General features: G+C 41.3%; 1 protein-coding gene across 1 annotated transcript; it reads left to right on the forward strand.

Moving 5' to 3' along the window:
• Positions 1-7,986: 7,986 nt before the first annotated feature.
• On the forward strand, positions 7,987-21,567 carry LOC133538151 (zinc finger protein OZF-like). The gene is made up of 3 exons (XM_061879497.1): positions 7,987-8,456; positions 11,120-11,389; positions 17,941-21,567. Exons 1-3 carry the CDS (start codon positions 8,261-8,263, stop codon positions 19,056-19,058), a joined length of 1,584 nt encoding a protein of 527 aa, XP_061735481.1. The 5' UTR covers positions 7,987-8,260; the 3' UTR covers positions 19,059-21,567.
• Positions 21,568-25,706: the final 4,139 nt, after the last annotated feature.

The following is a 25,706-nucleotide window of genomic DNA, read 5'->3' on the forward strand; positions in this document are numbered from 1 at the left end:
AAAACATTGCTCACATGACCAATAGTTATTACACCGACTCAATGAGCGATCAGATTCTAGTCAGCGTAGTCCTTTAAATAAGTAGGTGGACGTTTATTGTTTCTGGATGGGTACCGGGATACAGCAGTAGATAAAGTGCTGTCCTGGTGCTGTGTAGAGACCTTTTCAAGTTCAGGTGTGATCCTTTTGAAGGATGCATTCCTTACAATAGAGCGTCCATTCCTGGAGACTCTGACCGTAGAGCCCTTCACGTTGGTCACTCTGTAAGATTTGATGTTGTAAGGTTTTGACAGTTTGTTGAGCTTGGGCTGGCGGTGTAGTATAGTGTCGCCGGGAATGAGTGAATGAGGTATTGCATGACGTTTTGCATCTGCAGCGGTTTTCATTTTGGACCTTGCATTGCTGTCTCTTACTCTCACATTAGCATCTGAACTGTGTTTAGCAGCGTTACTGAAAGAAGGAACTTTTGTGTACATTTTGCGTTGAAACAAAAGTTCAGCTGGTGAACACTCTGTAGTGCTATGAGGCGTAGATCGGTATTCACGTAGAAAGATGTTAAGTTGTTGTTTCCAAGGAATACCTTGTGTTTGAGCCACACGCAGAGCTTTGCCTAAGGTTCGCATGTATCTTTCAGCTGTGGCGTTCGCTTGAGGCCACAGTGGTGTTGTTCTGCGATGGTAAAAACCTAGGTAGTCTGCAAACTGTGAGAAAGAGTTACTGTTGAATGGTGGGCCATTGTCGCCCTGCGGTGAGGTGGCGACTTGTCCAGGGTGTACGCCGCCTTCCGCCCGATCGTAGCTGAAGTAGGCACCAGCGCCCCCCGCTACCCCAAAAAGGGAATAAGCAGTAGAAAATGGATGGATGGATGGATGGATGGATGGTGGGCCATTTTCAGTTTTTACAACCCTGGGAATGCCAAACATAGAGAACACTTTGTCCATTAATGGAATGACTGTGTTAGCTGATGTTGATGTCACGCTTTCAACAATCGGGTATCTGGAGTAATCATCTGCAATAACGAGGAGATATTCTCCAGTGGGAAGTGGTCCATAAAAGTCTGCACTCACACTGTGCCATGGTACTTCAGGTAGGGGTGACATTTTTAAGGGCTCGTTGTGTGTGACTGGTGTAGTAGCTTGACATGCCAGACAGTTACGAACTGCTGCTTCCGCTTTGCGATCAATGTGTAGAAACCATAATTTAGTTCTGAGTAGTTCTTTGGTCTTGACGATACCCTGGTGTCCTTCATGGGCAAGTTGTATTGCTTTGTCCTGCAAGACAGCCGGAACAACAATCCTAGTGTCTCTCAGTAGGATGTCTGCTGTATGCTTTAGTGACGGTTCATTCCGAACATGTTTAAACTGCTTTAATGTGTCAGCGTATTATGACTTGTTAGTTTGATGCCAAGTGTTATTCCTGATATGGCTTCTGACTTCCTGTAGAATGGGGTATTTCAGAGTCTCTGTTTTTATCTCTTGCAGTGTCATGGCTTTCGGTGTGGAGTGTAATGCAAAGAAGTTCACATACTCTTTTGCTACTTTACCTGCATGAGTGCTTTCGCTGGTTGATGATGGCAGGGGGTGACAAGACATGAAATCAGCTTGGTTGTCAGCACCTTTTCTGTATTCAATTTTGAAGTTGTAAGGTTGAAGCTTGAGTCCCCGCCTCTCAATTTGGGCAGGTGGTTTTGACCTTAGGTTGTTCCATATGATTTCAAGTGCTTTGTAATCAGTCACAAGTGTGAAAGGATGTCCATAAATGTATAAGTGGAAGTGCTCACAGCTCCACACAATGGCAAGCCCTTCCTTTTCAGTTTGCTAGTATCTCCTTTCCACATCGCTGAGAGATCGACTTGCATACGCTATGATCTGCTTCATCCCTTTTTCATCATGTTGACACTGGACTAGCATCCACGATCCGTTCAGTTTGTCTGTTTGGATAGAAGTATGACATAGTGGTGTCACTGGTAAGATTGTCTTTGAGTGCCTGTAATGCATCCCGCTGTGCTTGTCCCCATGTCCACGGTGTGTCTTTTCTGGTCAGGTTGCGCAGTGGCTCTGAGATGGATGAAAAGTTTTTAATGAATCTAGAGCAGTAGTTAGCCATACCAACAGGCTTTTGATGTCAGCAGGAGTTGTAGGGTCAGGGGCATGTTGAACAGCTGCGACCTTTTTTGGATCAGGTGAAACACCGTCTGCGGAAAAGATGAAACCAAAGAATTCCAGTTTTGTCTTGTTGAATTCGCATTTTTCACGATTCAAAGTGAGCCCAGTCTCTTTGAGTCTTGTAAATAGGGCCCGAAGGTTGTTAAATGATAAATGGGTTGTACTTGTATAGCGCTTTTCTACCTTCAAGGTACTCAAAGCGCTTTGACACTACTTCCACATTTACCCATTCACACACACATTCACACACTGATGGAGGGAGCTGCCATGCAAGGCGCCAACCAGCACACATCAGGAGCAAGGGTGAAGTGTCTTGCTCAGGACACAACGGACGTGACGAGGTTGGTACTAAGTGGGAATTGAACCAGGGACGCTCGGGTTGCGCACGACCACTCTCCCCACTGCGCCACGCCGTCATGTTCTGTTTGGTTAGTGCCAAACACAATGATGTCATCACTGAGATTTTTGACTCCTTGTAGTCCTTGTAATGACTGTTGAATTGCATTTTGAAACACTTCTACTGCAGAGGAAATGCCAAAACTTGGGCGTTTGTACCTCTCTGTCCTGATACCCCTGTGGCCCATGTGCTTGTGTTTCTTTTTCGTTGACTGTCTTGTTTGTGAATTTCAGTAGCCTGTGTTTTTGGACTATTTTTGTGTCTCTGGATAATACACAAAATAAGCTGGGCTATTCTTGTCGTACCCGATATAAGGACCCTGCTCACATCTAGGATCTACCTTACCTGTCTTTTGTGTGTATGCAAAACCCACAGTTCCAATTTTTTTAAGTTTGGACATGTCTGGTCTCTTGCCTGTGAGCATCTCATAAGGTGTTTTCTTTGTGCGTTTACTGTAACATCTATTTCGCACATAAGCAGCAGTCTTTACAGCATAATTCCACATTTTGTCTGGTAGTTTACGGTCAAAAAGCATACCAGACCATACCAGACGTACCCATCTCATTGAGCAGTGGTTCTCAACCTTTTTTGAGTGATGTACCCCCTGTGAACATTTTTTTAATTCAAATACCACCTATCAGAGCAAAGCATTTTTGGTTGAAAAAAAGAGATAAAGAAGTAAAATACAGCACTATGTCATCAGTTTCTGGCTTATTAAATTGTATAACAGTGCAAAATACTACTCATTTGTAGTGGTCTTTTTTGAACTATTTGGAAAGAAAGATATAAAAATAACTAAAAACGTTTTGAAAAATAAACAAGTGATTCAATTAGAAAAAAAAATTCTACACAATGAAGTAATCATCAACTTAAAGTGCCCTCCTTGGGGATTGTAATAGAAATCCATCTGGATTCATTGTCACGTCTGTAAATCTGATTTCATGTTTGATCATGTTTTGTTTTGTTTTCTGGGGCTGGCAGCTTGTGGGTTGGTTCTGCCCGGTGCGGTTCCAAGCCTCAGCGACCAGCACGTCCCCCACCTCCAGTTTTTCGGCCGATTAAGTCGCAGCTTCCAGCAAGGCCACCTCGTCCAGCTCCAAGATCAAGCCAAAGTCCACGTCCACGTCAAAGTCCACGTCCACGTCAAGGTCCACGTCAAAGTCCACGTCCACATCAAAGTCCACGTCAAAGTCCAAGTTCACGTCAAAGTCCAAGTCAACGTCAAAGTACAAGTCCACGTCAAAGTCCAAGTCCAGGTCCAAGTCCACGAAGCCAAGTGCCCCTAGTGGCAGCTCCACGTCGCCAAGTGCCCCCAGTGGCAGCTCCACGTCAACCAAGTCCAAGTCCACGTCAACCTCCAAGTCCAAGTCCACATCAACCTCAAAGTCCACGCCAAAGTCCAAGTCCACGCCAAAGTCCAAGTCCACGCCAAAGTCCAAGTCCACGCCAAAGTCCACGTCCACGCCGCCAAGCGCCGCCAGTGGCAGCTCCACGCCGCCAAGCGCCGTCAGTGGCAGCTCCACGCTGTCAAGCGCCGCCAGTGGCAGCTCCACGCCGCCAAGCGCCGCCAGTGGCAGCTCCACGTCGCCAAGCGCCGCCAGTGTCAGCTCCACGTCGCCAAGCGCCGCCAGTGTCAGCTCCACGTCGACCGCCAAGCCCAAGTCCACGTCGACCGCCAAGCCCAAGTCCACGTCCACGTCGACCGCCAAGCCCAAGTCCACGTCGACCGCCAAGCCCAAGTCCACGTCGACCGCCAAGCCCAAGTCCACGTCGACCGCCAAGCCCAAGTCCACGCCGACCGCCAAGCCCAAGTCCACGCCGACCGCCGACCGCCAACACCTGCCACGATGACGACGCGCCCGCCTCCTTGTTGGCCACGGATGTGGCTGCTACGTGGGCGTCCACCACGCCAAGGATGCCGACCTCCTCGTCGGCCACAGTGGTGGCCACTACGTGGTTGTCCGCCACGCCAAGGGGGTCGGCCACGTATGTGGCCGTTCCCGGGTCGCCCACCTCGGTCCTCCACGCGTCACCGCCACCTGACTCTGCCCCGTTGGATACGGGGACACGTGGTTTGGCGATCCACCGCCATGTCCCCTTCCAGCCCTCCCATGACTCTAGATCATTGTGGGACATCTGGAAGCTGTCCTTAATGGGGGGCCTCTGTCACGTCTGTAAATCTGATTTCATGTTTGATCATGTTTTGTTTTGTTTTCTGGACTCTTGTTCTGTTTTTTCACTTCCTGGTTTGTTTTTGTTACCATGTCAACTCATTACTTTTCACCTGTCATGTCACGTCCCTGTTCTCAGCCTCACCTGTTTTCACTAATCATCACAGCTATTTAAGTCACTCTTTTTCTTGTCTTCGTCCTGGGATCTTCACATGTGCACGCACCCTACCCATGCTGCACCTCCTTCATGTCCTCGTCCACAGTTCCATGCCGTGTAAATTTTTGTATTTATGCCATTGTGCTAGTTTTGTTTTGTTTGTATATAGTCATGCCATTGTGCTGTTTTGTTTTAAGTATAGTGTAGATTATTATCCGCCACAGAGCGCGTCCTTGGTTTGCCTTTTTGTAGTTTCTTTGTTTATTTAATAAATCATGTACCTGAATTCACGCCTGGCTCGTCCTGTAATCCCGCTGCGTCGAAGGAGCACACACCATCCATGTCAAAGCCTGACATCCATGAACTTAATTCTAAACATTTCTTTCCCAAAAAATAAATTTTGAACATCAATATTTATGGAACATGTCCACAAAAAATCTAGCTGTCAACACTGATTATTGCATTGTTGTATTTTTTTTCATAGTTTATGAACTTTCATTCATATTTTGTTGAAGTAATATTCAATAAATAAATTTATAAAGGAATTTTGAATTGTTGCTATTTTTTTAGAATATTTTTAAAAAATCTCACGTACCTCTTGGCATACCTTCAAGTACCCCCAGGGGTACGTGTACCCCCATTTGAGAACCACTGTCATAGAGGGTTCTCCAACTTCTTTCTGCCTTGCCATTTTGGTGAGGAGAATAGGGTGCAGATGTCTCGTGCTTAATCTTATTTTTGGTTAACAGTGCTTTGAATTCCTTGCTCGTAAATTCAGTACCATTATCCGAGCGTAGGCATTTAACTTCCCCAAAAGGGGTGGAGTTTGCTAAGAACCTTTTCATACCTCTTACCACACCCATTAATTTTTGTGCATCCTCATAATTGCAGTGACCAAATATTTCATGCCATGTTTGCATGTTGTGGCACATATTGCATTTATCAACATTTTTCTTAACAGTTGGTAAGTAAAACAGATTACCACTCTCATAGAAGTCAAACCTGTCCCCTTTCTTGGTGATCATGTGGCTGTCTCCCTTCTTGAATGTCACTGTCGCTCCACCGTTTGTTGCCCTAGCCACTGAAAAGATGTCGTGTGGATAGGTTGGTATATACAATGCGTCTTGTAGCTGCGCTCTTTGTTGGCGTCCTTCGTTGTCTAGTAGATGGATCAGCACCGTCCCTCTGCGTTGCGCCATCCCACTGCACTTGGTCCCATCCGCCAACTCGATAGAATAGGTATCGGGCTGGAATGTGTTGTCAAAGCTCTTGAACTTGGCGATGTTGTTCACAATGTGAGATGTTGCTCCGGCGTCCATCATTATCCCTTTCTTCGTCACGTTGACAGATGGCCTCTAGTCTGTTGCATGCTTGGCCACAAAACATTATCCTCATCGTCAATGTCCTCCTCTTCTTCTGCAACTTTTCTGGCTCCGTCTTTTCCCTTTTTCCTGCATCGAGAGTCTGTGTGTGTGTTACTCTTGCAGTGACTGCACCACACTTTCTTGGTACACCTGGTTCTGATATGTCCTTTTTCTCCACATTTGTAACATGTCGGATTGGCTTCCCCTTCCTTTCAGTGTGTCTTGGTGCCTTCTTTTTTTGTTTTGTGCCAGTCTTCATCACACTGTCTGCTAGTCCGGTTGTCCTCATTTTCTCAGACTCTTCATAAACCATCAGTCTTCTCTTGAAGTCTTTGAATGTCACGTTGTCCTCATTTTGTGTAACGTGGACAGCTAGTGGTCTAAATGAGTCTGGCAGTCCATTCAAAATGGTGGCAACAAGCAGCCCGTCACTCATGTTCTCTCTTGCATCACGAAGAGCTGAAATTATATTCTCAGCCCTTATCATATAATCAGTCACAGTCTCATTACCTTCCATTTTTATGGTGGTCAATGAGGTGTACAGGTTTAGAATCCTGGGCTTGCTCTTTCCAGAATAATGTTCTCTTAATAATTTTAAGGCTTTCCTTCCATCATCGGCGGCGTCATGTCTTATCAATGATAGGCTCTTATCATCTAGTGCGTTCACTAGTGGAGCATAACAATCTGCATTCTTCGCTGGATCTGCAGCTATGGCAGCCTCGCCAGTGGGCTCTCTCAAAATGGTGTCTTTTAGTTTTAGAATGTGTAAACGGCTAAGGAATCGCGTTTCCCATAAATCATACTTATTTTCTGTTCCATCAAACACAATCTGCTGTTGTAGCATTCCTGCTCCGGCCATTTTCACTTTTATTCTTTTTATAGTTTGCAATCTCCAAAATGTTGCTCAGGCTGTGGCTTGTAGAGTCCTCAATTTTCGAAGGGTTCTCTTGGTGCCATCTTTATCCGAGCTCGTCTAGTAGCTTCTCTTGGCTAACAGTTACTTCTGTTACCTTGTTGTTGCTCTAGACTTGCATGACTGGGCCCATATAACCTGATGAGCATTGTGCGCTGCGGTGGAGATGTAGTCAAACTCTCATGAGACACATTTTACCTTTGGTCTTGTAGGTATATTTACTGTATCGGCAGCATCGTAACTCTGCTGCCGCTCTACTCGCAGTGTAGACCTACTCAGTGGCCTAGTGGTTAGAGTGTCCGCCCTGAGATCGGTAGGTTGTGAGTTCAAACCCCGGCCGAGTCATACTAAAGACTATAAAATAATGGGACTCGTTGCCTCCCTGCTTGGTACTCAGTATCAAGGGTTGGAATTGGGGGTTAAATCACCATAAATGATTCCCTCACTTCCCAGGGAGCGATCAGAGGGATGGGTCATATGCAGAGGACACATTTCACCACACCTGTTGTGTGTGTGACAATCATTGGTACTTTAACTTAACTTTAACTCATGACTCCGGAACAGGAAACATAGGTGTCAGGTAACACAGAGGTAAACACTGCCCTCTCATGGACACTATGAGTAAGGGCGTACAACAGTACTTGATCATTTCAGAAATTGTTCATTTTCATCTATTTTGTGGCGTTTTGTATCCTTTAATATTGCTCACATTTTTGTACAGCGATTTTATTGATTTATTACAACTTGTAATGCCGTGTTGGTATGCAAAAGAAGTTATGTTAGAAAAAAAATAAAAGTCGACCGGAAGTGACATTTTGCGCTTGCGCCTTCTGATACCGATCTTGCGGCGACGGCGACAGAACACTGTGGTCTTGGTCTGCGTTAATCCTTATTTTCTACGTTTTATGTATCCGTATATCGTGTCACAAACTATACCTTATTAATTTTTTTGTGTCAGCATTAACTAGACTCGTCTCCGTGAACTTTGAATCTTCTTAGGCTATTTTAGCCCGCTAGTTAGCTTAGCTTGCTAGCTGCTAACTAAGCTAAGCAAAGATCGAGTCTGAGTGCAAAGTGTTGTGACTGCGTGAAAATGTGTCAAGTAGAAATGCTGAGAGTATTTGTGAATCAGCGACTAACTGCGGCTGTTGAAGACATATTTCTAGTGTTAGAGAGAAGGATAGCAGAGTACGAGGAGGAACTTTCTCGAACAAAGGAGGAGAACGAGCGACAACGTCAACTACTGGACGCAGTTTTCAAGAAGCATCAAGTTGTGTTACACAGAACAGGTTTGTTTACTTCTGACTCTCACATGTTTACGAACTTTGCAATTCATCACTTACAGGAAATAACACTTGGAATTACAATAGTTTAAGAAGTGAAAGTAAGACAGTTGTGGAAGTGTAAAGTGAATTATATTTATGTAGTACTTTTCTCTAGAGACTCAAACCGCTTTACATGGTGAAACCCTTTATCTACATATTTAAGCTACACATAAACCAGTGTAAGTGGCACTGAGAGCAGGTGAGTATGGTGTCTGGCCCAAGGACACAACGGCAGTGATCAGGCTGGCGTAAGCAGGGATCGAACCTGGTACCATCAAGTTGCTGACAGGGCCGCTCTAAAAACTGAGCCACGCCATGCATACACAATGTCATAACAAAAATAGTATTAAATTCATGAAATCAATAACTACAGACAGCTTTTCTCACATTACTGCCATCTAAACGGCAGTTTCGAGATGATGTCAGAATTTAATTTGCGTATTTTGTGATGCATTCACTTTTTAAAATGGCTAAAAAAAATGTGTTTAAGGACAAATCTTTCTGACGAGCGCGCTATTGGAGCAGGGAGAGAAGTCAACCCTGTATGGTTTTATGCGGTTAAATAGCTGAGTTTGCCTATAAAATTTTGAAAATTTGAAATAAATATTGTGTTTTACTCAAAGTATGTATTTGACAAAAAAACTCAAATGTAAAATATCTCAAAGCAATTGACACTATTGTGAAGACCTTGGAAACATTTTTTCCACTGGAATTTTAACCATTATGATAGGCCAAACCTTGAAGGAGCCATATGTAATGATGTCATGTCATGTCATCATTAAATGGCCCTGATATGTCTAAAAACATTAATAAATCATGTTGTTTTCCAATACCTCTATAAATGATAACTGTAGTTCAGTCGGGATATGCTCATCCCAAAAAAATGTTTTGATTTTGTTTTCCTAGCCTCCAACGTTTGATCAATTGGAAAAAGTCCATGAATCACAGTTACAGTTAAACACAGTCCACATCCCCGGGCTACCTACTCAGTGGCCTAGTGGTTAGAGTGTCCGCCCTGAGATCAGTAGGTTGTGAGTTCAAACCCTGGGCGAGTCTCACCAAAGGCTAAAAAAATGGGACCCAATACCTCCTTGCTTGGCACTCAACATCAAAGGTTGGAATTGGGGGTTAAATCACCAAAAATGATTCCCAGGTGCGGCCACTGCTGCTCACTGCTCCCCTCACCTCCCAGGGGATGAACACGCGGATGGGTCGAATGCAGGGGACAAATTTCACCACACCTTATGTGTGTGACAATCATTGGTACTTTTAACTTTAACTTTTCTGCCACTGGTAAAGTTACTAAACATGTCGGACCTTAGTAAATCTAAAAGGCCTCGTTACCATTCTCAAATTATTCATGACAAAGCCAGGAACAAAACAAGGATTTGTATTGGTGGATGGAGACGATTTAAGGCGGAGAAGATTTTTTCATCTCACGCCAAACTTTCTAATTTCGTCCCTGATAATAAGCAAGGAATTTACATTTTCTTATTACTTGTAATAAATGGAAATGGACATTTGGTATGTACACTATATTATCTAATACACGCTATAATCTTGTCTTACAAAGGTAGTATGTTTCTTTAAATTAAATCACAAATTCAGGAAATATAAAATTGCTTAATTTTTTTATGTTGGCTGTTTTTTGTTTTTTTTTGTTGTTTATTTGATTTATATGAAGTAATTTGCGCCCATTATAAACACAAGCTGCTGTCGGCAAATGGCCCCGTGGGCAGATTTTGAGCACTGGACCTGGTTTATTTACATATATTAGTCTGCCCTTCCTGAAAGTTGGAATTCAGGTTGTCGGGTAGGAACACAGTCTTTTAAACAGTCTGTTTATTGATCATCTCCACAATGAGGTCAGAGTGAAACTAAGCACACAAAGAAAAGTACATTACAATGCACCTGACATACAAAAGTTTGGACACACCTTCTCATTTCAATGTGTTTTCTTTATTTTCATGACTATTTACATTGTAGATTTTCACTGAAGGCATCAAAACTATGACACCTGTGAAGTGAAAACCATTTCAGGTGACTACCGCTTGAAGCCCATCGAGAGACATGTGTTCATTCATAGTTTTGATGCCTTCAGTGACAATCTACAATGTAAATAGTCATGAAAATAAAGAAAATGCATTGAATGAGAAGGTGTGTCCAAACTTTTGGCCTGTATTGTACATGTAAGAATCGTGTTAAATCAACAATGCAGTTGGGTATAAACCGAAAATGAAGCTATACAAATATAGAGGATAACGATTGGCACTTATGCCGCCAGCTTAATGTTAACATACTGTACAATTGGGGTCTGGACCTCTCACCAGAGGACAGTAGTTGTAGAAATCAAGCTGTGCTCCGTATGCGCTGTGTATGTTTGTAGGGATGGGTACATAATTCGGTACTTTTATAGGAACAACCGGAGTCCGTCTGTACTACCAGGTACTGATTCATGTCAAATCCAATAGTGCCATATTTTGATACTTTTGGTGCTTGTGACGTCATGACATAACTTACACATTTTCCCATCACATTGTCCGCCTGTAAAATATTCATATTTCAAGCACTGTAAAATATTCTACGTGTCTAAGTTAAAATCTGCTGGTTTTGTTTGCGTCTTGCAGATGCCCAGCAGCGGATTGGACATCAAAAAGAAAGTCTCTCTAAGTCGCAGGGGAGGAACTGCTCTTTGAAGCAGGATCCACAGCACTCTCTTGTTATAGAGGAGGAGAAAAATCCACTGCTCCCCCACATTGAAGAGGGAGAGGAGGTAGAGTGTCTTCTAGGGAAGGAGGAGGCTGATCCTACCAAGTTTCCACTGACTGTTGTCTCTGTGAAGACTGAAGACCATGAACACAAACCACCTGAGTCCTCACAGCTTCATCACAGTCCAAGTAAGCAGAACATCCAGATATCATCTAATTCAATGGTTGTAACAGATTTTCATCCAGGGTTGGAGGTATACTTGTTTTACCAATTGCTAGGATGTTATTGACGTTACATCCGGCCCAATGAATACTGGTGGTGGTCAATGCATACTTGGCGCCATTTAGCCTTTCTCGAAGAAAAAATGCCCTATGCTTGTGTTTTCGGCTGTACGATTCGTTGAAATTGCGAAAAGGATAAGCTTTTTTTCAGAGTTCCTTGATAGGTATTCAAAAAGGGCGGAAGAGTGCAAAATTTTATGTAACACGAGAAAAGCAATGCACACTTCAGTCTAAGGGAGCACAGTCGGAGAATGCAAGAGTTTGCAGTGATCACTTCGTTAAAGGTTTGTTTAATATACTTTTAACCGTTATTATTTCCCATTTAAAGGCCTACTGAAGTGAGATTTTCTTATTTAAACGGGAATAGCAGGTCCATTCTATGTGTCATACTTAATAATTTCGCGATATTGCCATATTTTTGCTGAAAGGAGTTAGTAGAGAACATCGACGATAAAGTTCGCAACTTTTGGCCACTAATAAAAAAGCCCTGCTTTTACCGGAAGTATGTGCGCGTGACGTCAGGAGTTGCAGGGCTCCACACATATTCACATTGTTTATAATGGGAGCCACCAGCAGTAAGAGCAATTCGGAACGAGAAAGCGTCAATTTCCCCATTAATTTGAGTGAGAATGAAAGATTTGTGAATTAGGATATTGATAGTGAAGCACTACAAAAAAAAAAAGACGGCTCCGGCAGTGTGAGCGTTTCAGATATTAGACACATTTACTAGGATAATTCCTTATCTGCTTATTGTTTTAATAGTGTTTTAGTGAGATTGTAAAGACATACATCGAGGTCGGATGGCTGCGGTGAACACGCAGTGTCTCAGAGAGGAGCCGAGGAGCCGAGGAGCCAAGCTCACAGCCACATTTTTCGACAGCTGCTGCAGGACGGCGAATAATCCAATGATGTCTCTGAGAGGATATATATCACAATTTTCCCATCCAAAAACATTCTGGTTGATGTAGAGAAAACATGTTCGCTTGACCGCTCTGCTTCACAACAAACAAAGAAACACCGGCTGTGTCTCGGTGCTAAAGACAGCTGCAATCCACCGCTTTTCACCAACAGCATTGTTCTTTATAGTCTCCATTATTAAATGAACAAATTGCAAAATATTCAGCAACACAGATGTCCAAAATACTGTGTAATTACGCGATGAACAGAGACGACTTTTAGCCGTGTTTGGTGCTGCGCTAATATTTCCTGACAGTCCGTGATGTCATAAGCATGCATCATCATTCCACGACGTTTTCAACAAGAAACTCGCAGGAAATTTAAAATTGCAATTTAGTAAACTAAAAAGGCCGTATTGGCATGTGTTGCAATGTTAATATTTCATCATTGATATATAAACTATCAGACTGTGTAGTTGGTAGTCGTGGGTTTCAGTAGGCCTTTAAGTATTATCTTGACATTATTTTTTATTTCTTAAACACTCGGTGAGTCTAAATAAAGAAAAACCAATGTGAGCAAAACCTAAAATAGTTAAATTTTTACCAGACAACAACTATAAATGAATGTTTCAGCACATACACAATGTTGACATCTATAGTTATACTGTATTTTGGTAAACAATTATAAATGAATCTTTTAGCACATAAACAATGTGGACAACTATAGTTATGTTTTGATAAACAATCATAAATGAATCTTTCAGCACATACACAATGTTGACATTTATAGTTACATCTTGATAAATACTGGAAAATCACACGACTCATTAACGGCGTGTGCAACAACAACAAACATGGCAGTAGACACAAGGTTCAATCATGAAATGGAACCTTACCCAAGCAAAAACGATGCCTATTTATCCAAGAGAGTCTTTATACCCATGTCCTTGACCCAGCCACACACAAATAAGTTGTAGACCTCCATGCTTTTCCAAGTTTAATCTGTTTTGTCGTGTAGAATGATGTCTGGAGCACAATAGTTTGATACAGTATGTCTCGGAACGTGACCGCCGTATAGTCCTTGATATCACTCCACAAATCTTTCTTTGATAAAATATAGTAATCTATTCCATTGCATAGTTGGATTTTTTTGCTCGTTTTGGCTTTTTGCAGGAAGATTTAAACTAATTTTGTACTCTTGTTTGCGTGCTGCTTGCTGTACAACAGCCAACTTGGAATGGTTGACCACCACTGGTTCTCAATTCCGTGAAGAAGTCACGTGTCGGAATACAATCAATTTATTTGCTGGGTGGCAACCATGTGACCCAAAGGGCGTCAGTGTTCAATTGTGTGGTTTCTGGGAATTAATTTATAACTTATATAATAAATATGTTCAGGTTTTACTGTTGCTCTCCTGCTGCAAGTTAAATATTTCGCCGTCTTTTATAAAGTTGGTGTCTGCCGTTGCTTTCATATTGTAAAGATTTATTAATCTACAAACCCTGTTTCGATTTGAGTAGGGAAATTGTGTTAAATGTAAATATAAACGTAATACAATGATTTTCAAATCATTTTCAACCCATATTCAGTTGAATATGCTACAAAGACAACATATTTGATGTTCAAACTGATAAACTTTTTTTTTTTTGCAAATAATCATTAACTTAAAAATTTGATGCCAGCAACACGTGACAAAGAAGTTGGGAAAGGTGGCAATAAATACTGATAAAGTTGAGGAATGCTCATCAAACACTCACATGGAACATCCCACAGGTGTGCAGGCTAATTGGGAACAGGTGGGTGCCATGATTGGGTTTAAAAGCAGCTTCCATGAAATGCTAAGTAATTTCTCAAACAAGAATGTAAGCAAATTGTTGAACAGTTTTTAGAACAACATTTCTCAACGAGCTATTGCAAGGAATTTAGGGATTTTACCATCTACGGTTCGTAAAATCATCAAAAAGTTCAGAGAATCTGGAGAAATCACTGCACGTAAGCGATGATTTTACGGACTTTTGATCCCTCAGGCGGTACTGCATCAAAAACCGACATCAGTGTGGAAAGGATATCACCGGTTCAGGAACACTTCATAAAACCACTGTCAGTAACTACAGTTGGTCGCTACATCTGCAAGTGCAAGTTAAAACTCTACTAAGCAAAGCCAAACCCATTCATCAAAAATATCCTGATACGCCGCCGGCTTGGCTGGGCCCGAGCTCACCTAAGATGGACTGATGCAAAGTGGAAAGGTGTTCTGTGGTCTGACAACTCCACATTTCAATGGCTACCCAACTGACTGTCGAGGACCAAATTTGACCCGAGAATACGCCATGGGGCTAGGGCTGCAACTAACGATTATTTTGATAGTCGATTAGTCAACGACTACACTATATTGCCAAAAGTATTTGGCCACCCATCCAAATGATTAGAATCAGGTGTCTTAATCACTTGGCCCGGTCATAGGTGTATAACATCAAGCACTTTGGAGACTGTTTCTACAAACATTTGTGAAAGATTGGGCTGCTCCTAGGAGCTCAGTGATCTCCAGCGTGGAACTGTCATAGAATGCCACCTGTGCAACAAATCCAGTCGTGAAATTTCCTCGCTCCTAAATATTCCAAAGTCAACTTTCAGATTTTTTATAAGAAAATGAAAGAGTTTGGGAACAACTGCAACTCACCCACGAAGTGGTAGTCCACGTAAACTGACAGAGAGGGGTCAGCGGGTGCTGAAGCGCATAGTGCAAAGAGGTCGCCAACTTTCCCCACAGTCAGTTGCTACAGAGCTCCAAACTTCATGTGATCTTTCAATTAGCCCACGAACACTATGCAGAGAGGTTCAAGGAATGGGTTTCCATGGCCGAGCAGTTGAATTTAAGCCATACATCCCCAAGTCTAATGCTAAGCGTCGGATGTAGTGGTGCAAAGCACGTCGCCACTGAACTCAAGAGCAGTAGAGAAGCGTTCTCTGGAGTGATGAATCAACCTTTTCCATTATGGTGTGGAGTTGTTTTTTAGGAGTGGGGCTTGGCCCCTTAGTTCCAGTAAAATTAACTTTGAATGCTCCAGGATACCAAAACATTTGGAACAATTCCATGCTCCCAACTTTGTGGAAACAGTTTGGAGCAGGTCCCTTTCTCTTCCAACATGATTGTGCACTAGTGCACAAAGCAAGGTCCATGAAGACATGGATGACAGAGTCTGGTGTGGATGAACCTGACTGGCCTGCACGGAGTCCTGACCGGAACGCGATAGAACACCTTTGGGATGAATTAGAACGGAGACTAAGAGCGAAGCCATCTCGACCAACATCAGTGTGTGACCTCACCAATGCGCTTTTAAAAGAATGGTCGAAAATTCCTATAAACACACTCCGCAAACTTGTGGACAGCCTTCCCAGAAGTGTTGAAACTATAATAACTGACATCATATTGAACCCAGTGGATTAGGAATGGGATGGCACTTCAAGTTCATATGTGAGTCCAGACAGGTGGCCAAATACTTTTGGCAATATAGTGTATCTTATCTGGGAACGTACTTAGTTATTCTAGTAGTGTTCCTCGGGGTTCCTTTTTAGGTCCTCTCTTTTTCATCATTGGAGCTATTCAACTCATGACCCACAAATTCAGCTCAAAAACCTTGCAATGTAGTCACATTTTTGCTACAAATTCTTAAAAACACTAGAGTGGTGTCATAGAGGTGATCTTTGACTAGCTTTTTTGCAGAAGGTCCTAAAAACAGCAGATCGCTCCCGTAATCTTGATAAAATAAATAGTCCAAAATTAAATGTCGACTGTAGAGGACGCTGTTTCTTTGGGAAATACAAAACCCAGAACCAGTGAAGTTGGCATGTTGTGTAAATTGTAAATAAAAACATTATACAATGATTTGCTAATCCTTGTCAACCTATATCCAATTGAATAGACTTTAAAGATAAAATACTTAACGTTCAAACTGGGAAACTTTTTTATTTTTTGCAACTATATTAGCTCATTTGGATTTCGTTGCCTGCAACCTATTTCAAAAAAGCTGGCACAAGTGGCAAAAAAGACCGAGAAAGTTGCAGAATGCTCATCAAACACTTATTTGGAACACCTCACAGGTGAACAGGCTAATTGGGAACAGGTGGGTGCCATGGTTGGGTGTAAAAGCAGCTTCCATGAAATGTTCAGTCATTCACAAACAAGGATGGGGCGAGGGTCACCACTTTGTGAACAAATATGCATGTTCCATTTTCAAATTGTCAAACAGTTTAAGAACAACATTTCTCAACGAGCTATTGCAAGGAATTTAGGGATTTTGCCATCTACGGTCCGTAATATCATCAAAAGATTCCGAGAATCTGGAGAAATCACTGCACGTAAGCATCAAGGCCGAAAACCAATATTGAATGCCTGTGACCTTTGTTTTTTTTTATTTACACAACATGCCTGGTTTTGTGCAACATACAACTACTAGTGAAGGGAGAAGTCTGGCCCCTCGATCCTTAGCTTCCTGGAATTATGGCTTTCAAAACAATGTATTGTATTTTTCGGACCATAAGGCGCACTAAAAATCCTTTACCCGATGCGCCTAATATCCGTGTCAACTCTGGTCGTGGTTACCTTGTAACAATTTTAATTGCAATTAACATGGTGTCATGATAAATATGACCAGTAGATGGCAGTCACACAGAAGAGATATAAGGAGCAAATGGCCAACCAGGTTTCAGGCAATCTTCTAGGCACTCATGTGACTAAGGTCCCCACTTTGAAACAGAGTTCGCAATAATGAATAAATTAGACCAAAATTCATAAATATGGGGAAATAACTACAAAAAAAACCAACTACATATTTACTTACCATGTTACAAAAAGAAAGATCAGTTACAATAGGACGATGTTAGCAATCGCGAACATTTGAACCTCTCTATACAGGACTCTGAGAGACACTTGTGGACTGCACGGTGATGCACCCTGTTCAATAAATGATGCTAGCAAGTACAGGTTTGCTTGCAAACCCCAAACTTTGAGGTTTCATTCTGAGCTTTTAAACTACTTACTAATTTCCTTTTCTTAACTGGTTACTCTCTGCTTTAACGCGGTTCCTATTAACCTTCTGTTGACTTGTACAAAGCATTTATTTACTTGTTTCACTGCTTCACATTCAAGTTAGCCTAGCGACGTGGCTAGAATAGCTTGTCCTCTCCTCCTTTCTGCGCTGTTTGTCTGCGCTAACTCAGCTGTCACATAATGTTCAAAGATTGTTTGCTAATAGTTCTCAAACGTAGATGAATCTGTTATGACATTTTGGTCTGAAACTTGTGGAGACAATACAAATAAATGACACAGGCATCTTACCTGAATGTAATTAAAAGCTAGTTGGTTTCCCGCCTAATAAGCAAACTGCTGTTCAGCATGAGGACAAATAAACAACTTCCTAAGTTTGATGACCTGAAACAACAAGAGTCAATGTATATAATTTACTAAAATAGATGTATACATTGCTTTCGAAGAATCACCTTGTTAATTAACATTTATGAGAGTGTTATCACATTTTACAATGATTTGTATTTGTCCTGCAGACGTCCAGCAGCTGGTGGGGCATCAAGTAGAACCTCTCTCTCTGTTGGTGGAGGTGAGCTCCCCTTTAAAGCAGGAGGAACCACAGCCCCCTTACATTAAAGAAGAAGAGGAGGAACTCTGCATCACTCGGGAGGGAAAGTGTCCTGTAGGGCAGGAAGAGGCTGATCTCACCAAGTTTCCACTGACTGTTGTCTGTGTGAAGACTGAAGACCATGAAGACAAACCACCTGCGTACTCACAGCTTCATCACAGTCCAAGTGAGGAGAAGAGTGAGGTGGAGGCTCCAAGTAGCAGCTCACCACAACACATAACAGAAGGTGATGGAGACCACATTGGAGGATCACAAGCAAACAACTTCATAGCTCCACTAACAGATAGTAATGACTCAACGTCACAAGTTGATGTAAATATGGAACCACACATGAAAACGCAAACAGGAGAAAAACCTCTCAGTTGTTCAATTTGCGGTAAAATAATTTCCCAACAACGTTATATGCAAACACACATGAGAACACATACAGGAGAAAACAATTTTAGTTGTTCAGTTTGCGGTAAAAGATTTTCTCACAAACGTAATATTCAAATACACATGAGAACACATACAGGAGAAAAACCTTTCATTTGTTCAGTTTGCGGTAAAGGATTTCCCCAAAAAGGTAGCATTCAAATACACATGAAAACACACACAGGAGAAAAACCTTTCAGTTGTTCAGTGTGTGGTCAACTATTCTCTGAAAAGCAAAATATGCGAAGACACATGAAAATACATACTAAAGAAAAACCATTCAATTGTACAGTTTGTGGTAAAATATTCGCTGAGAAACAAAATTTGCAACTACACATGAGATCACATACAGGAGAAAAACCTTTCAATTGTTCACTTTGCAGTAGAAAATTTTCTGATAAACAAAATATGCAAAGACACATGAAATGGCATTCAGGAGAAAAGCCTTTTAATTGTTCAGTTTGTGCAAAAGGCTTTGTTATAAAATGTCGTTTGACTTATCATATGAGAACACACACAGGAGAAAAACCTTTCAGTTGTTCAGTGTGCAATAAAAGATACATTGCCAAACATGCACTGCAAAGACACATGAAAACACATACAGGAAAATAACCTCTTCCTTTTTGAAAGTCCTCTGTGAATGGACTCCTGCAGAGTCACTAATGGTTTACTGCAGGGCTTCTCTAAAGTCTGGACTGTGTTCCAGATCCGGACTACGACTGGAATCAGTGGGGGTTCAGCCAGCTTACCTAATGATATGAATTACAAAACTCTATCAAGGTTTTTTTAGGTTCTGGTTAAAGATGTAACAATAAATGTTTTTTAATGTTCTGTATAAATTTCTTAAATATGATTTATAAGATGCTGGGAAGGGGAACTGCATTTTATTTTGTAATGTTTAATATCAGTCGCAATCCATGTGTAAGACTAGCACACACCTTTTTCCCTTTTTTTATGCATTCTCACTCCTAAATAAACACTAGCAAGAGCCTGCTAACAATGGAGATGATGAGATTAGTTCTAATCTCCCAATAAAGTGCTCTGAAAAACATTACAATACATCCATCCACATTTTATATACATGCTGTAAGTAAATATGTAATTTAGTAACAGGAACATTTAAAATACCATTTAATATTTATGTATTTTGGACATTTTCAGCATTCCAGGAACATTTTGGTGTGTATTCATTTTATAGATGCATCAGAATGTTTGTTAATTTTTATAACAACCATTGCTACAACTACTTTTGGACAAATAATGATCCATCAACAATCACATACTGTACAATATCTGCTCTCACTGGGATTCCCATTTAGATGAAAAATTAATCATAACCCTTGTGCTACTAAAAAAGAAAAAATGTGGGAGCAAACGAGCAACTTTTTGTGTCTCATACACCATCTCCGTGTCTAAATTGGATGTTTAAGTTGACCCACTTCTCGATTTATGGCAACAACCTATAGCACTTATAATAACAATAACCCTAACACTCAGTTAATTTTCAGCTTACAAGATGTAAATGGAGTATCGTTGGCGGTTTTTGGATGTTTTTTAGAGTGCTTAATGAGCACAATAGAGGACTCTTATTAGCTGCATTGTTAGCCACCCTGAACTTGACATATATTACAAATTGGAATGCATTTAAAAAAAAAACAAATGTTTTGGCGTCACTAAAGACTTGAGCCCCCCTAAAATATTCTTAAGCCCCCCTAAATAATTTGGCGTTATATTTTATTTTATTTTCATTTATTTTATTTTTTTTACAAATACATGCCGAAATATTAATTTTAAAGTGGCCTGAATAAGACTTTAAAATAAATAATCATATAACCTGTCATTATTCACTCAGCTTCCCCTCACTTCTAGCGTAAGGCAGCGAGCCCCTTCAGTGCGTCGGTATCCAATCCATTCCACTTGTTCATATAGAACAGGGGTCACCAACGCGTTGCCCGCGGGCACCAGGTAGCCCGTAAGGACCAGATGAGTTGCCCGCTGGCCTGTTCTAAAAATAGCTCAAATAGCAGCAAAATAAAGTGAGCTGCCTTTATTTTTTAAATTTTATTTATTTACTAGCAAGCTGGTCTCGCTTTGCTCGACATTTTTAATTCTAAGAGAGACAAAACTCAAATAGAATTTGAAAATTCAAGAAAATATTTTAAGGACTTGGTCTTCACTTGTTTAAAAAAATTCACTTATTTTTTTACTTTGCTTTGTATAACTTTCAGGAAGACAATTTTAGAGAAAAAATACAACCTTAACAATGATTTTAGGATTTTTAAACACATATAACTTTTTACCTTTTGAATTCCTTCCTCTTCTTTCCTGACAATTTAAAATTTAAAGCCCAGCAGGCTGCACCAAACTTTTGGTGCCTTGTTGACACAGAAAAGTACAGTGGTGTATGCGCAGCAGCTATGAAGGTTGCAAGCCTGTTTGGTTCAACTTATTTTGTCAATCAGCCTTTTCTGACATGAACTTCATCAAGAACAAACACGGAACACGCCTCACTGATGCACATCTGCAAGACTCACTGAGAGTTGCAGTGTCAAGTTACACACCAGAGTACAACACACTAGTTAACAGCATGCAATGCCAGGCTTCCCACAAACTGACAGAGAAACAGATAACGGATTTGGTATCCAGTTCAAAGTGTGACATGATTTATTTAAAAATTTGAGAGTTGACTTTTGTATTTTACATGAGTTATTATTTGTACAAACATGGTGCAAAGTAATTAATTATATGTTAAAACATGTTAGTGGCTACTGTGATGAGGTGGCGACTTGTCCAGGGTATATCCTGCCTTCTGCCCGATTGTAGCTGAGATAGGCACCAGCACCCCCGCAACCCCAAAGGGAATAAGCGGTAGAAAATGGATGGATGGATGTTAGTAGCTAGCTAGTTAAAATGGGATATTGTGATTTCACAAGACTGTCTTAAAGATAATCATTTGAAAATGTTCAATTTGAAAAATGTGCACTTAGAGAATATATAAAAAATAAAGTGTTGCATATTGATATTTATCTGTTTCTATATACATTTATTGTGAGAAATCATTAAAGGGGAACATTATCACAATTTCTGAAGGGTTAAAACCAATAAAAATCAGTTCCCAGTGGCTTATTTTATTTTTCCAAGTTTTTCTCAAAATTTTACCCATCACGCAATATCCCGAAAAACGGCTCCAAAGTGCCTGATTTAACCGTCGTTATATCCACCCGTCCATTATCCTGTGACGTCACAGCGTGACCTCACAGAAACAAACATGGCGGATAGCACAGAAAGGTATAGCATTATTAGATCGGATTCCGACTCGGATTTAAGCGCCGTAAGCGATTCAACAGATTACGCATGCATTGAAACGGATGGTTGGAGTGTGGAGGCAGGTACCAAAAACGAAATTAAAGAAGAAACAGAAGCTTTTGATCCGTATCACGACAGACAGCGGCACGGGAGGAAGCGCGGATGAATTCGGCAATCGCCTTCTAACCAACGATTGGTATGTGTTTGTTTGGCATTAAATGTGGGTGGAGGGAAAGGCTGTATGCAAATATAGCTACAAATGAGGCATAATGGTGCAATATGTACATACAGCTGGTCTAAAAAGCATTGATTAGCTTGCAGTCATGCCATAACCAAATATGTCTGATTAGCACACTCCACCTAAGTCAATAACATCAACAAAACTCACCTTTGTAATTTCGTTGACTTTATCGTTGGAAATGCATCTGCTTTGAGTGTCGCAGGATATCCACACATTCTTGCCATCTCTGTCGTAGCATAGCTGTCATCGGGACAGTGTGCAGAACAAACGAGGGACTTTCGCATCTTTTGACCACTGTTGCAACTTGAATCAGTCTCTGTTCGTGTTGTTACACCCTCCGACAACACACCGACGAGGCATGATGTCTCCAAGGTACCGGAAAAAAAAGGAAAAAAAACGGATAATAACAGAGCTGATTTGACTTGCTGTGTGTAATAAATAAATGATAAATGGGTTGTACTTGTACAGCGCTTTTCTACCTTCAAGGTACTCAAAGCAATTGACACTACTTCCACATTTACCCATTCACACACAGATTCACATACTGATGGAGGGAGCTGCCATGCAAGGCTCTAACCAGCACCCATCAGGAGCAAGGGGGAAGTGTCTTGCTCAGGACACAATGGACGTGATGAGGTTGGTACTAGGTGGGGATTGAACAAGGGAGCCTCGGGTTGCGCACGGCCACCATTCCACTGCCCCACGCCGTCCCGTGTTTCAGAAAATGGTGGGTCGCTTCACAATGTGACATCACGGAAGAAAGGTCATTGATCTGACAGGCGAACAAATGAAAGGCGTTTGAATCGCCAAATTCACCCTTTTAGAGTTCGGAAATCGGTTAAAAAAACATATGGTCTTTTTTCTGCAACATCAAGGTATATATTGACGCTTACATAGGTCTGGTGATAATGTTCCCCTTTAAGATGATCAGTGTTTCCACAAAGATAAATATCATTAATTATTAATAATAAAATAGAGTTAAAGGTAAATTGAGCAAATTGGCTATTTCTGGCAATTTATTTAAGTGTGTATCAAACTGGTAGCCCTTCACATTAATCAGTACCCAAGAAGTAGCTCTTGGTTTCGAAAAGGTTGGTGACTCCTAATATAGAAATTGCCCACATCACTCAAATCCAGTCCACATTTTCTCTGCAACCTTGCTTGCGGTTCTGCAGGTATGTAGTTTTTAAGAACGCAGCGCTGCAGAACAAACACGTGAAGGGATGCAAAGTGGACATAAGAAACTTTTTCAAGAAAGTAAGTATTCATCACTGCTTGCAGAGGTAGTCTCGAGTCACATGACTTCGACTCGAGTCATGAATTTGATGACTTTAGACTGGACTTGACATAATGTAAAAAGACTTGCAACTCGACTTAGACTTTAACATCAATGACTTGTGACTTGACTTGGACTTGAGCCTTTTGACTTGACTTAACTTGACTTGCAACTTTCCCCAAAACCCAACGATTAAAAAGTTATTCAGGAGCGCTCCGTATCGTCTTGTGTATTAATGTGTGTGACAGCGTGTGTGCGGTGAAAGCGTGTGCGCTACCTGTCAGAACAACAGCCAATCAAATTACATCCACGTTATTTTCGTCACACAGCATTCATCCAATCAAATTGCAGGAAAACCAACAAAGAACATCTCTCAAACAACGCGCCAGTGAGGAAAAATTGTGCTAAAAATAGTTTCGTTCGGTTATTAAAACTACGACTTGGTCAACAAAAAACGAATTGCCGATGCAAAACATGCAGTTCGAAGATTACAGATGGAGACGCAACTACTCAGTGACTTAGTGGTTAGAGTGTCCGCCCTGAGATCTGTAGGTTGTGAGTTATATCCCCGGCCGAGTCATAGCAAAGACTATAAAAAAATGGGACCCATTGCCTCCCTGCTTGGCACTCAGCATCAAGGGTTGGAATTGGGGGTTAGATCACCATAAATGACTCCCGGGCGTGGCACCGCTGCTGCCCACTGCTCCCCTCACTTCCCAGGGGGTGATCAGGGGGATGGTCAAATGCAGAGGACAAATTTTACCACACCTAGTGTGTGTGTGACAATCATTGGTACTTTAACTTAACTTTAACAACTTCCAACTTTGTTCGACGTTTGAAGTTGCACAAAGGGTAAATTTTGAATGTAAGCTAATGTGTATTGGCCGAGTAACGTAACTTTTATTTGCTATGTAGTTAAATCAGCGAGGCTGTAAACTCACTGCTAACGTTAGAACCATAGACGTCACATCTTATAAGTAGACGCAGCATTGAGCGCAACTGCCTACTGGCGCTGACGAGCCGAGACGCGCTGCCGCCATCTTGGAGTGGTGATCCACTCCACTCAGTGCAATTCATTTGGCAGGATTAATGAACTGTCAGCACATTTTATATCACTGAATACCACTGATTTTCACATGCTTTTTTGTCACACGTGTAACTATGATAAAGGACAAATGTTTTGGCGTGTTCATAGTTTGCTTAACAGTAATAGAATATTCTTATATGCGATAGCTGACCAGACGTCCAAGATCAAAACTGGGAATATAATCCCAGAGAAGGGGGAAAAAACGGTCAGATATTTTTAAGTTGAAGAAACAATATGATTAGGTTATATATACATGTGTATATCTTACGCAAACAATGTATGAATATATTAGATATCTATATATATTGCAGACCAATAGACTATCTGTGCTGCAGCAGCAGAGTTCATTCTGTCTTGACACTTTGTATTAATATTTTCTATTACATTCTTCCCGTAAACGATCATGTTTACAGTGATTATCTTATATTCAATTTTATATATATGTTGCTTTGGATAAAAGTGTCTGCCAATTACTTAAACATATATAAACACCGGAAAGTCTTTATATCAGCTAAAACCATCGTTTTCACTGGATTCAGAAAAAAAAACAAATCTGTCTTAACCAATAAAGTTAGTATTTGAATATTGTTACCTGAAGACTGTTTACAGTTATACTGTTAAGAGAGTGTTGTCTTATGTTTTGCCTAAAATGAGAATGCATCATAATCAGTGGTGGCTGGTGAATTTTGTTTTAGGTGGGGCTGAAAGTGTCAGAGTTAGTTTGTGATGAACCCCAAGATGCAGAGAAGGAGGCAGGCATGGAGTGAGGAAACATGATTTAATTTAAAACACTAAGACAAAAAACAAACAAAGGGTACAAACAAAAACCGCGCACGTGGGTGGATAGCAAACAAAAAAGCCTAGCGTGGAAACTAGCAGGTATTGAGCAAGAAAGAGAAATTGTACTTATAAATTGAAAACAAACTTGAAAGCAGGGAACGAAAGACAATATGCTACAAACCACTATCAAATATAGCTTACCGCAATGCTGCATTGACACGATATGATACGACAAGAAGTGACATCGACAATAATCCAGCACTGACATGAGGGAACAAAGCAGGTAAAATTAGAGCGGGCTGATTGACGCCAGGTGTGGCCAAGTGCCAATCAGCCGCATCTGAGGGGAAAACAGCGCACAGGGTAAAAACAGGAAACAGACAAAATAAGAGCGCTGACAGGAACTAAAATCAGGAAAATTAAGCAAGATGGCGGCGCCCGGACGGGCTGCGACACTGCGGTGCTCTTGCTAAAGATGGAACATTTGGCGGAAATGCCGGACAGTTCTGCAGACTTCATGGCTGGCTCACATCGTGGTCACTCCGTGATCACGTACGACCGCCAGACACT

The sequence above is a fragment of the Nerophis ophidion genome, linkage group LG19 (assembly GCF_033978795.1).
Source record: "Nerophis ophidion isolate RoL-2023_Sa linkage group LG19, RoL_Noph_v1.0, whole genome shotgun sequence".
NCBI classification, from domain to species: Eukaryota; Metazoa; Chordata; class Actinopteri; order Syngnathiformes; family Syngnathidae; genus Nerophis; species Nerophis ophidion.

Excerpts from the sequence above, each read along its gene's own strand:
- LOC133538151 (XM_061879497.1), top strand. The coding sequence starts at position 8,261 with ATGTGTCAAGTAGAAATGCTGAGAGTATTTGTGAATCAGCGACTAACT. Across the intron at positions 8,457-11,119 it reads AGTTGTGTTACACAGAACAG|ATGCCCAGCAGCGGATTGGA; the intron begins GTTTGTTTACTT and ends TGCGTCTTGCAG. Across the intron at positions 11,390-17,940 it reads ACAGCTTCATCACAGTCCAA|ACGTCCAGCAGCTGGTGGGG; the intron begins GTAAGCAGAACA and ends TTTGTCCTGCAG.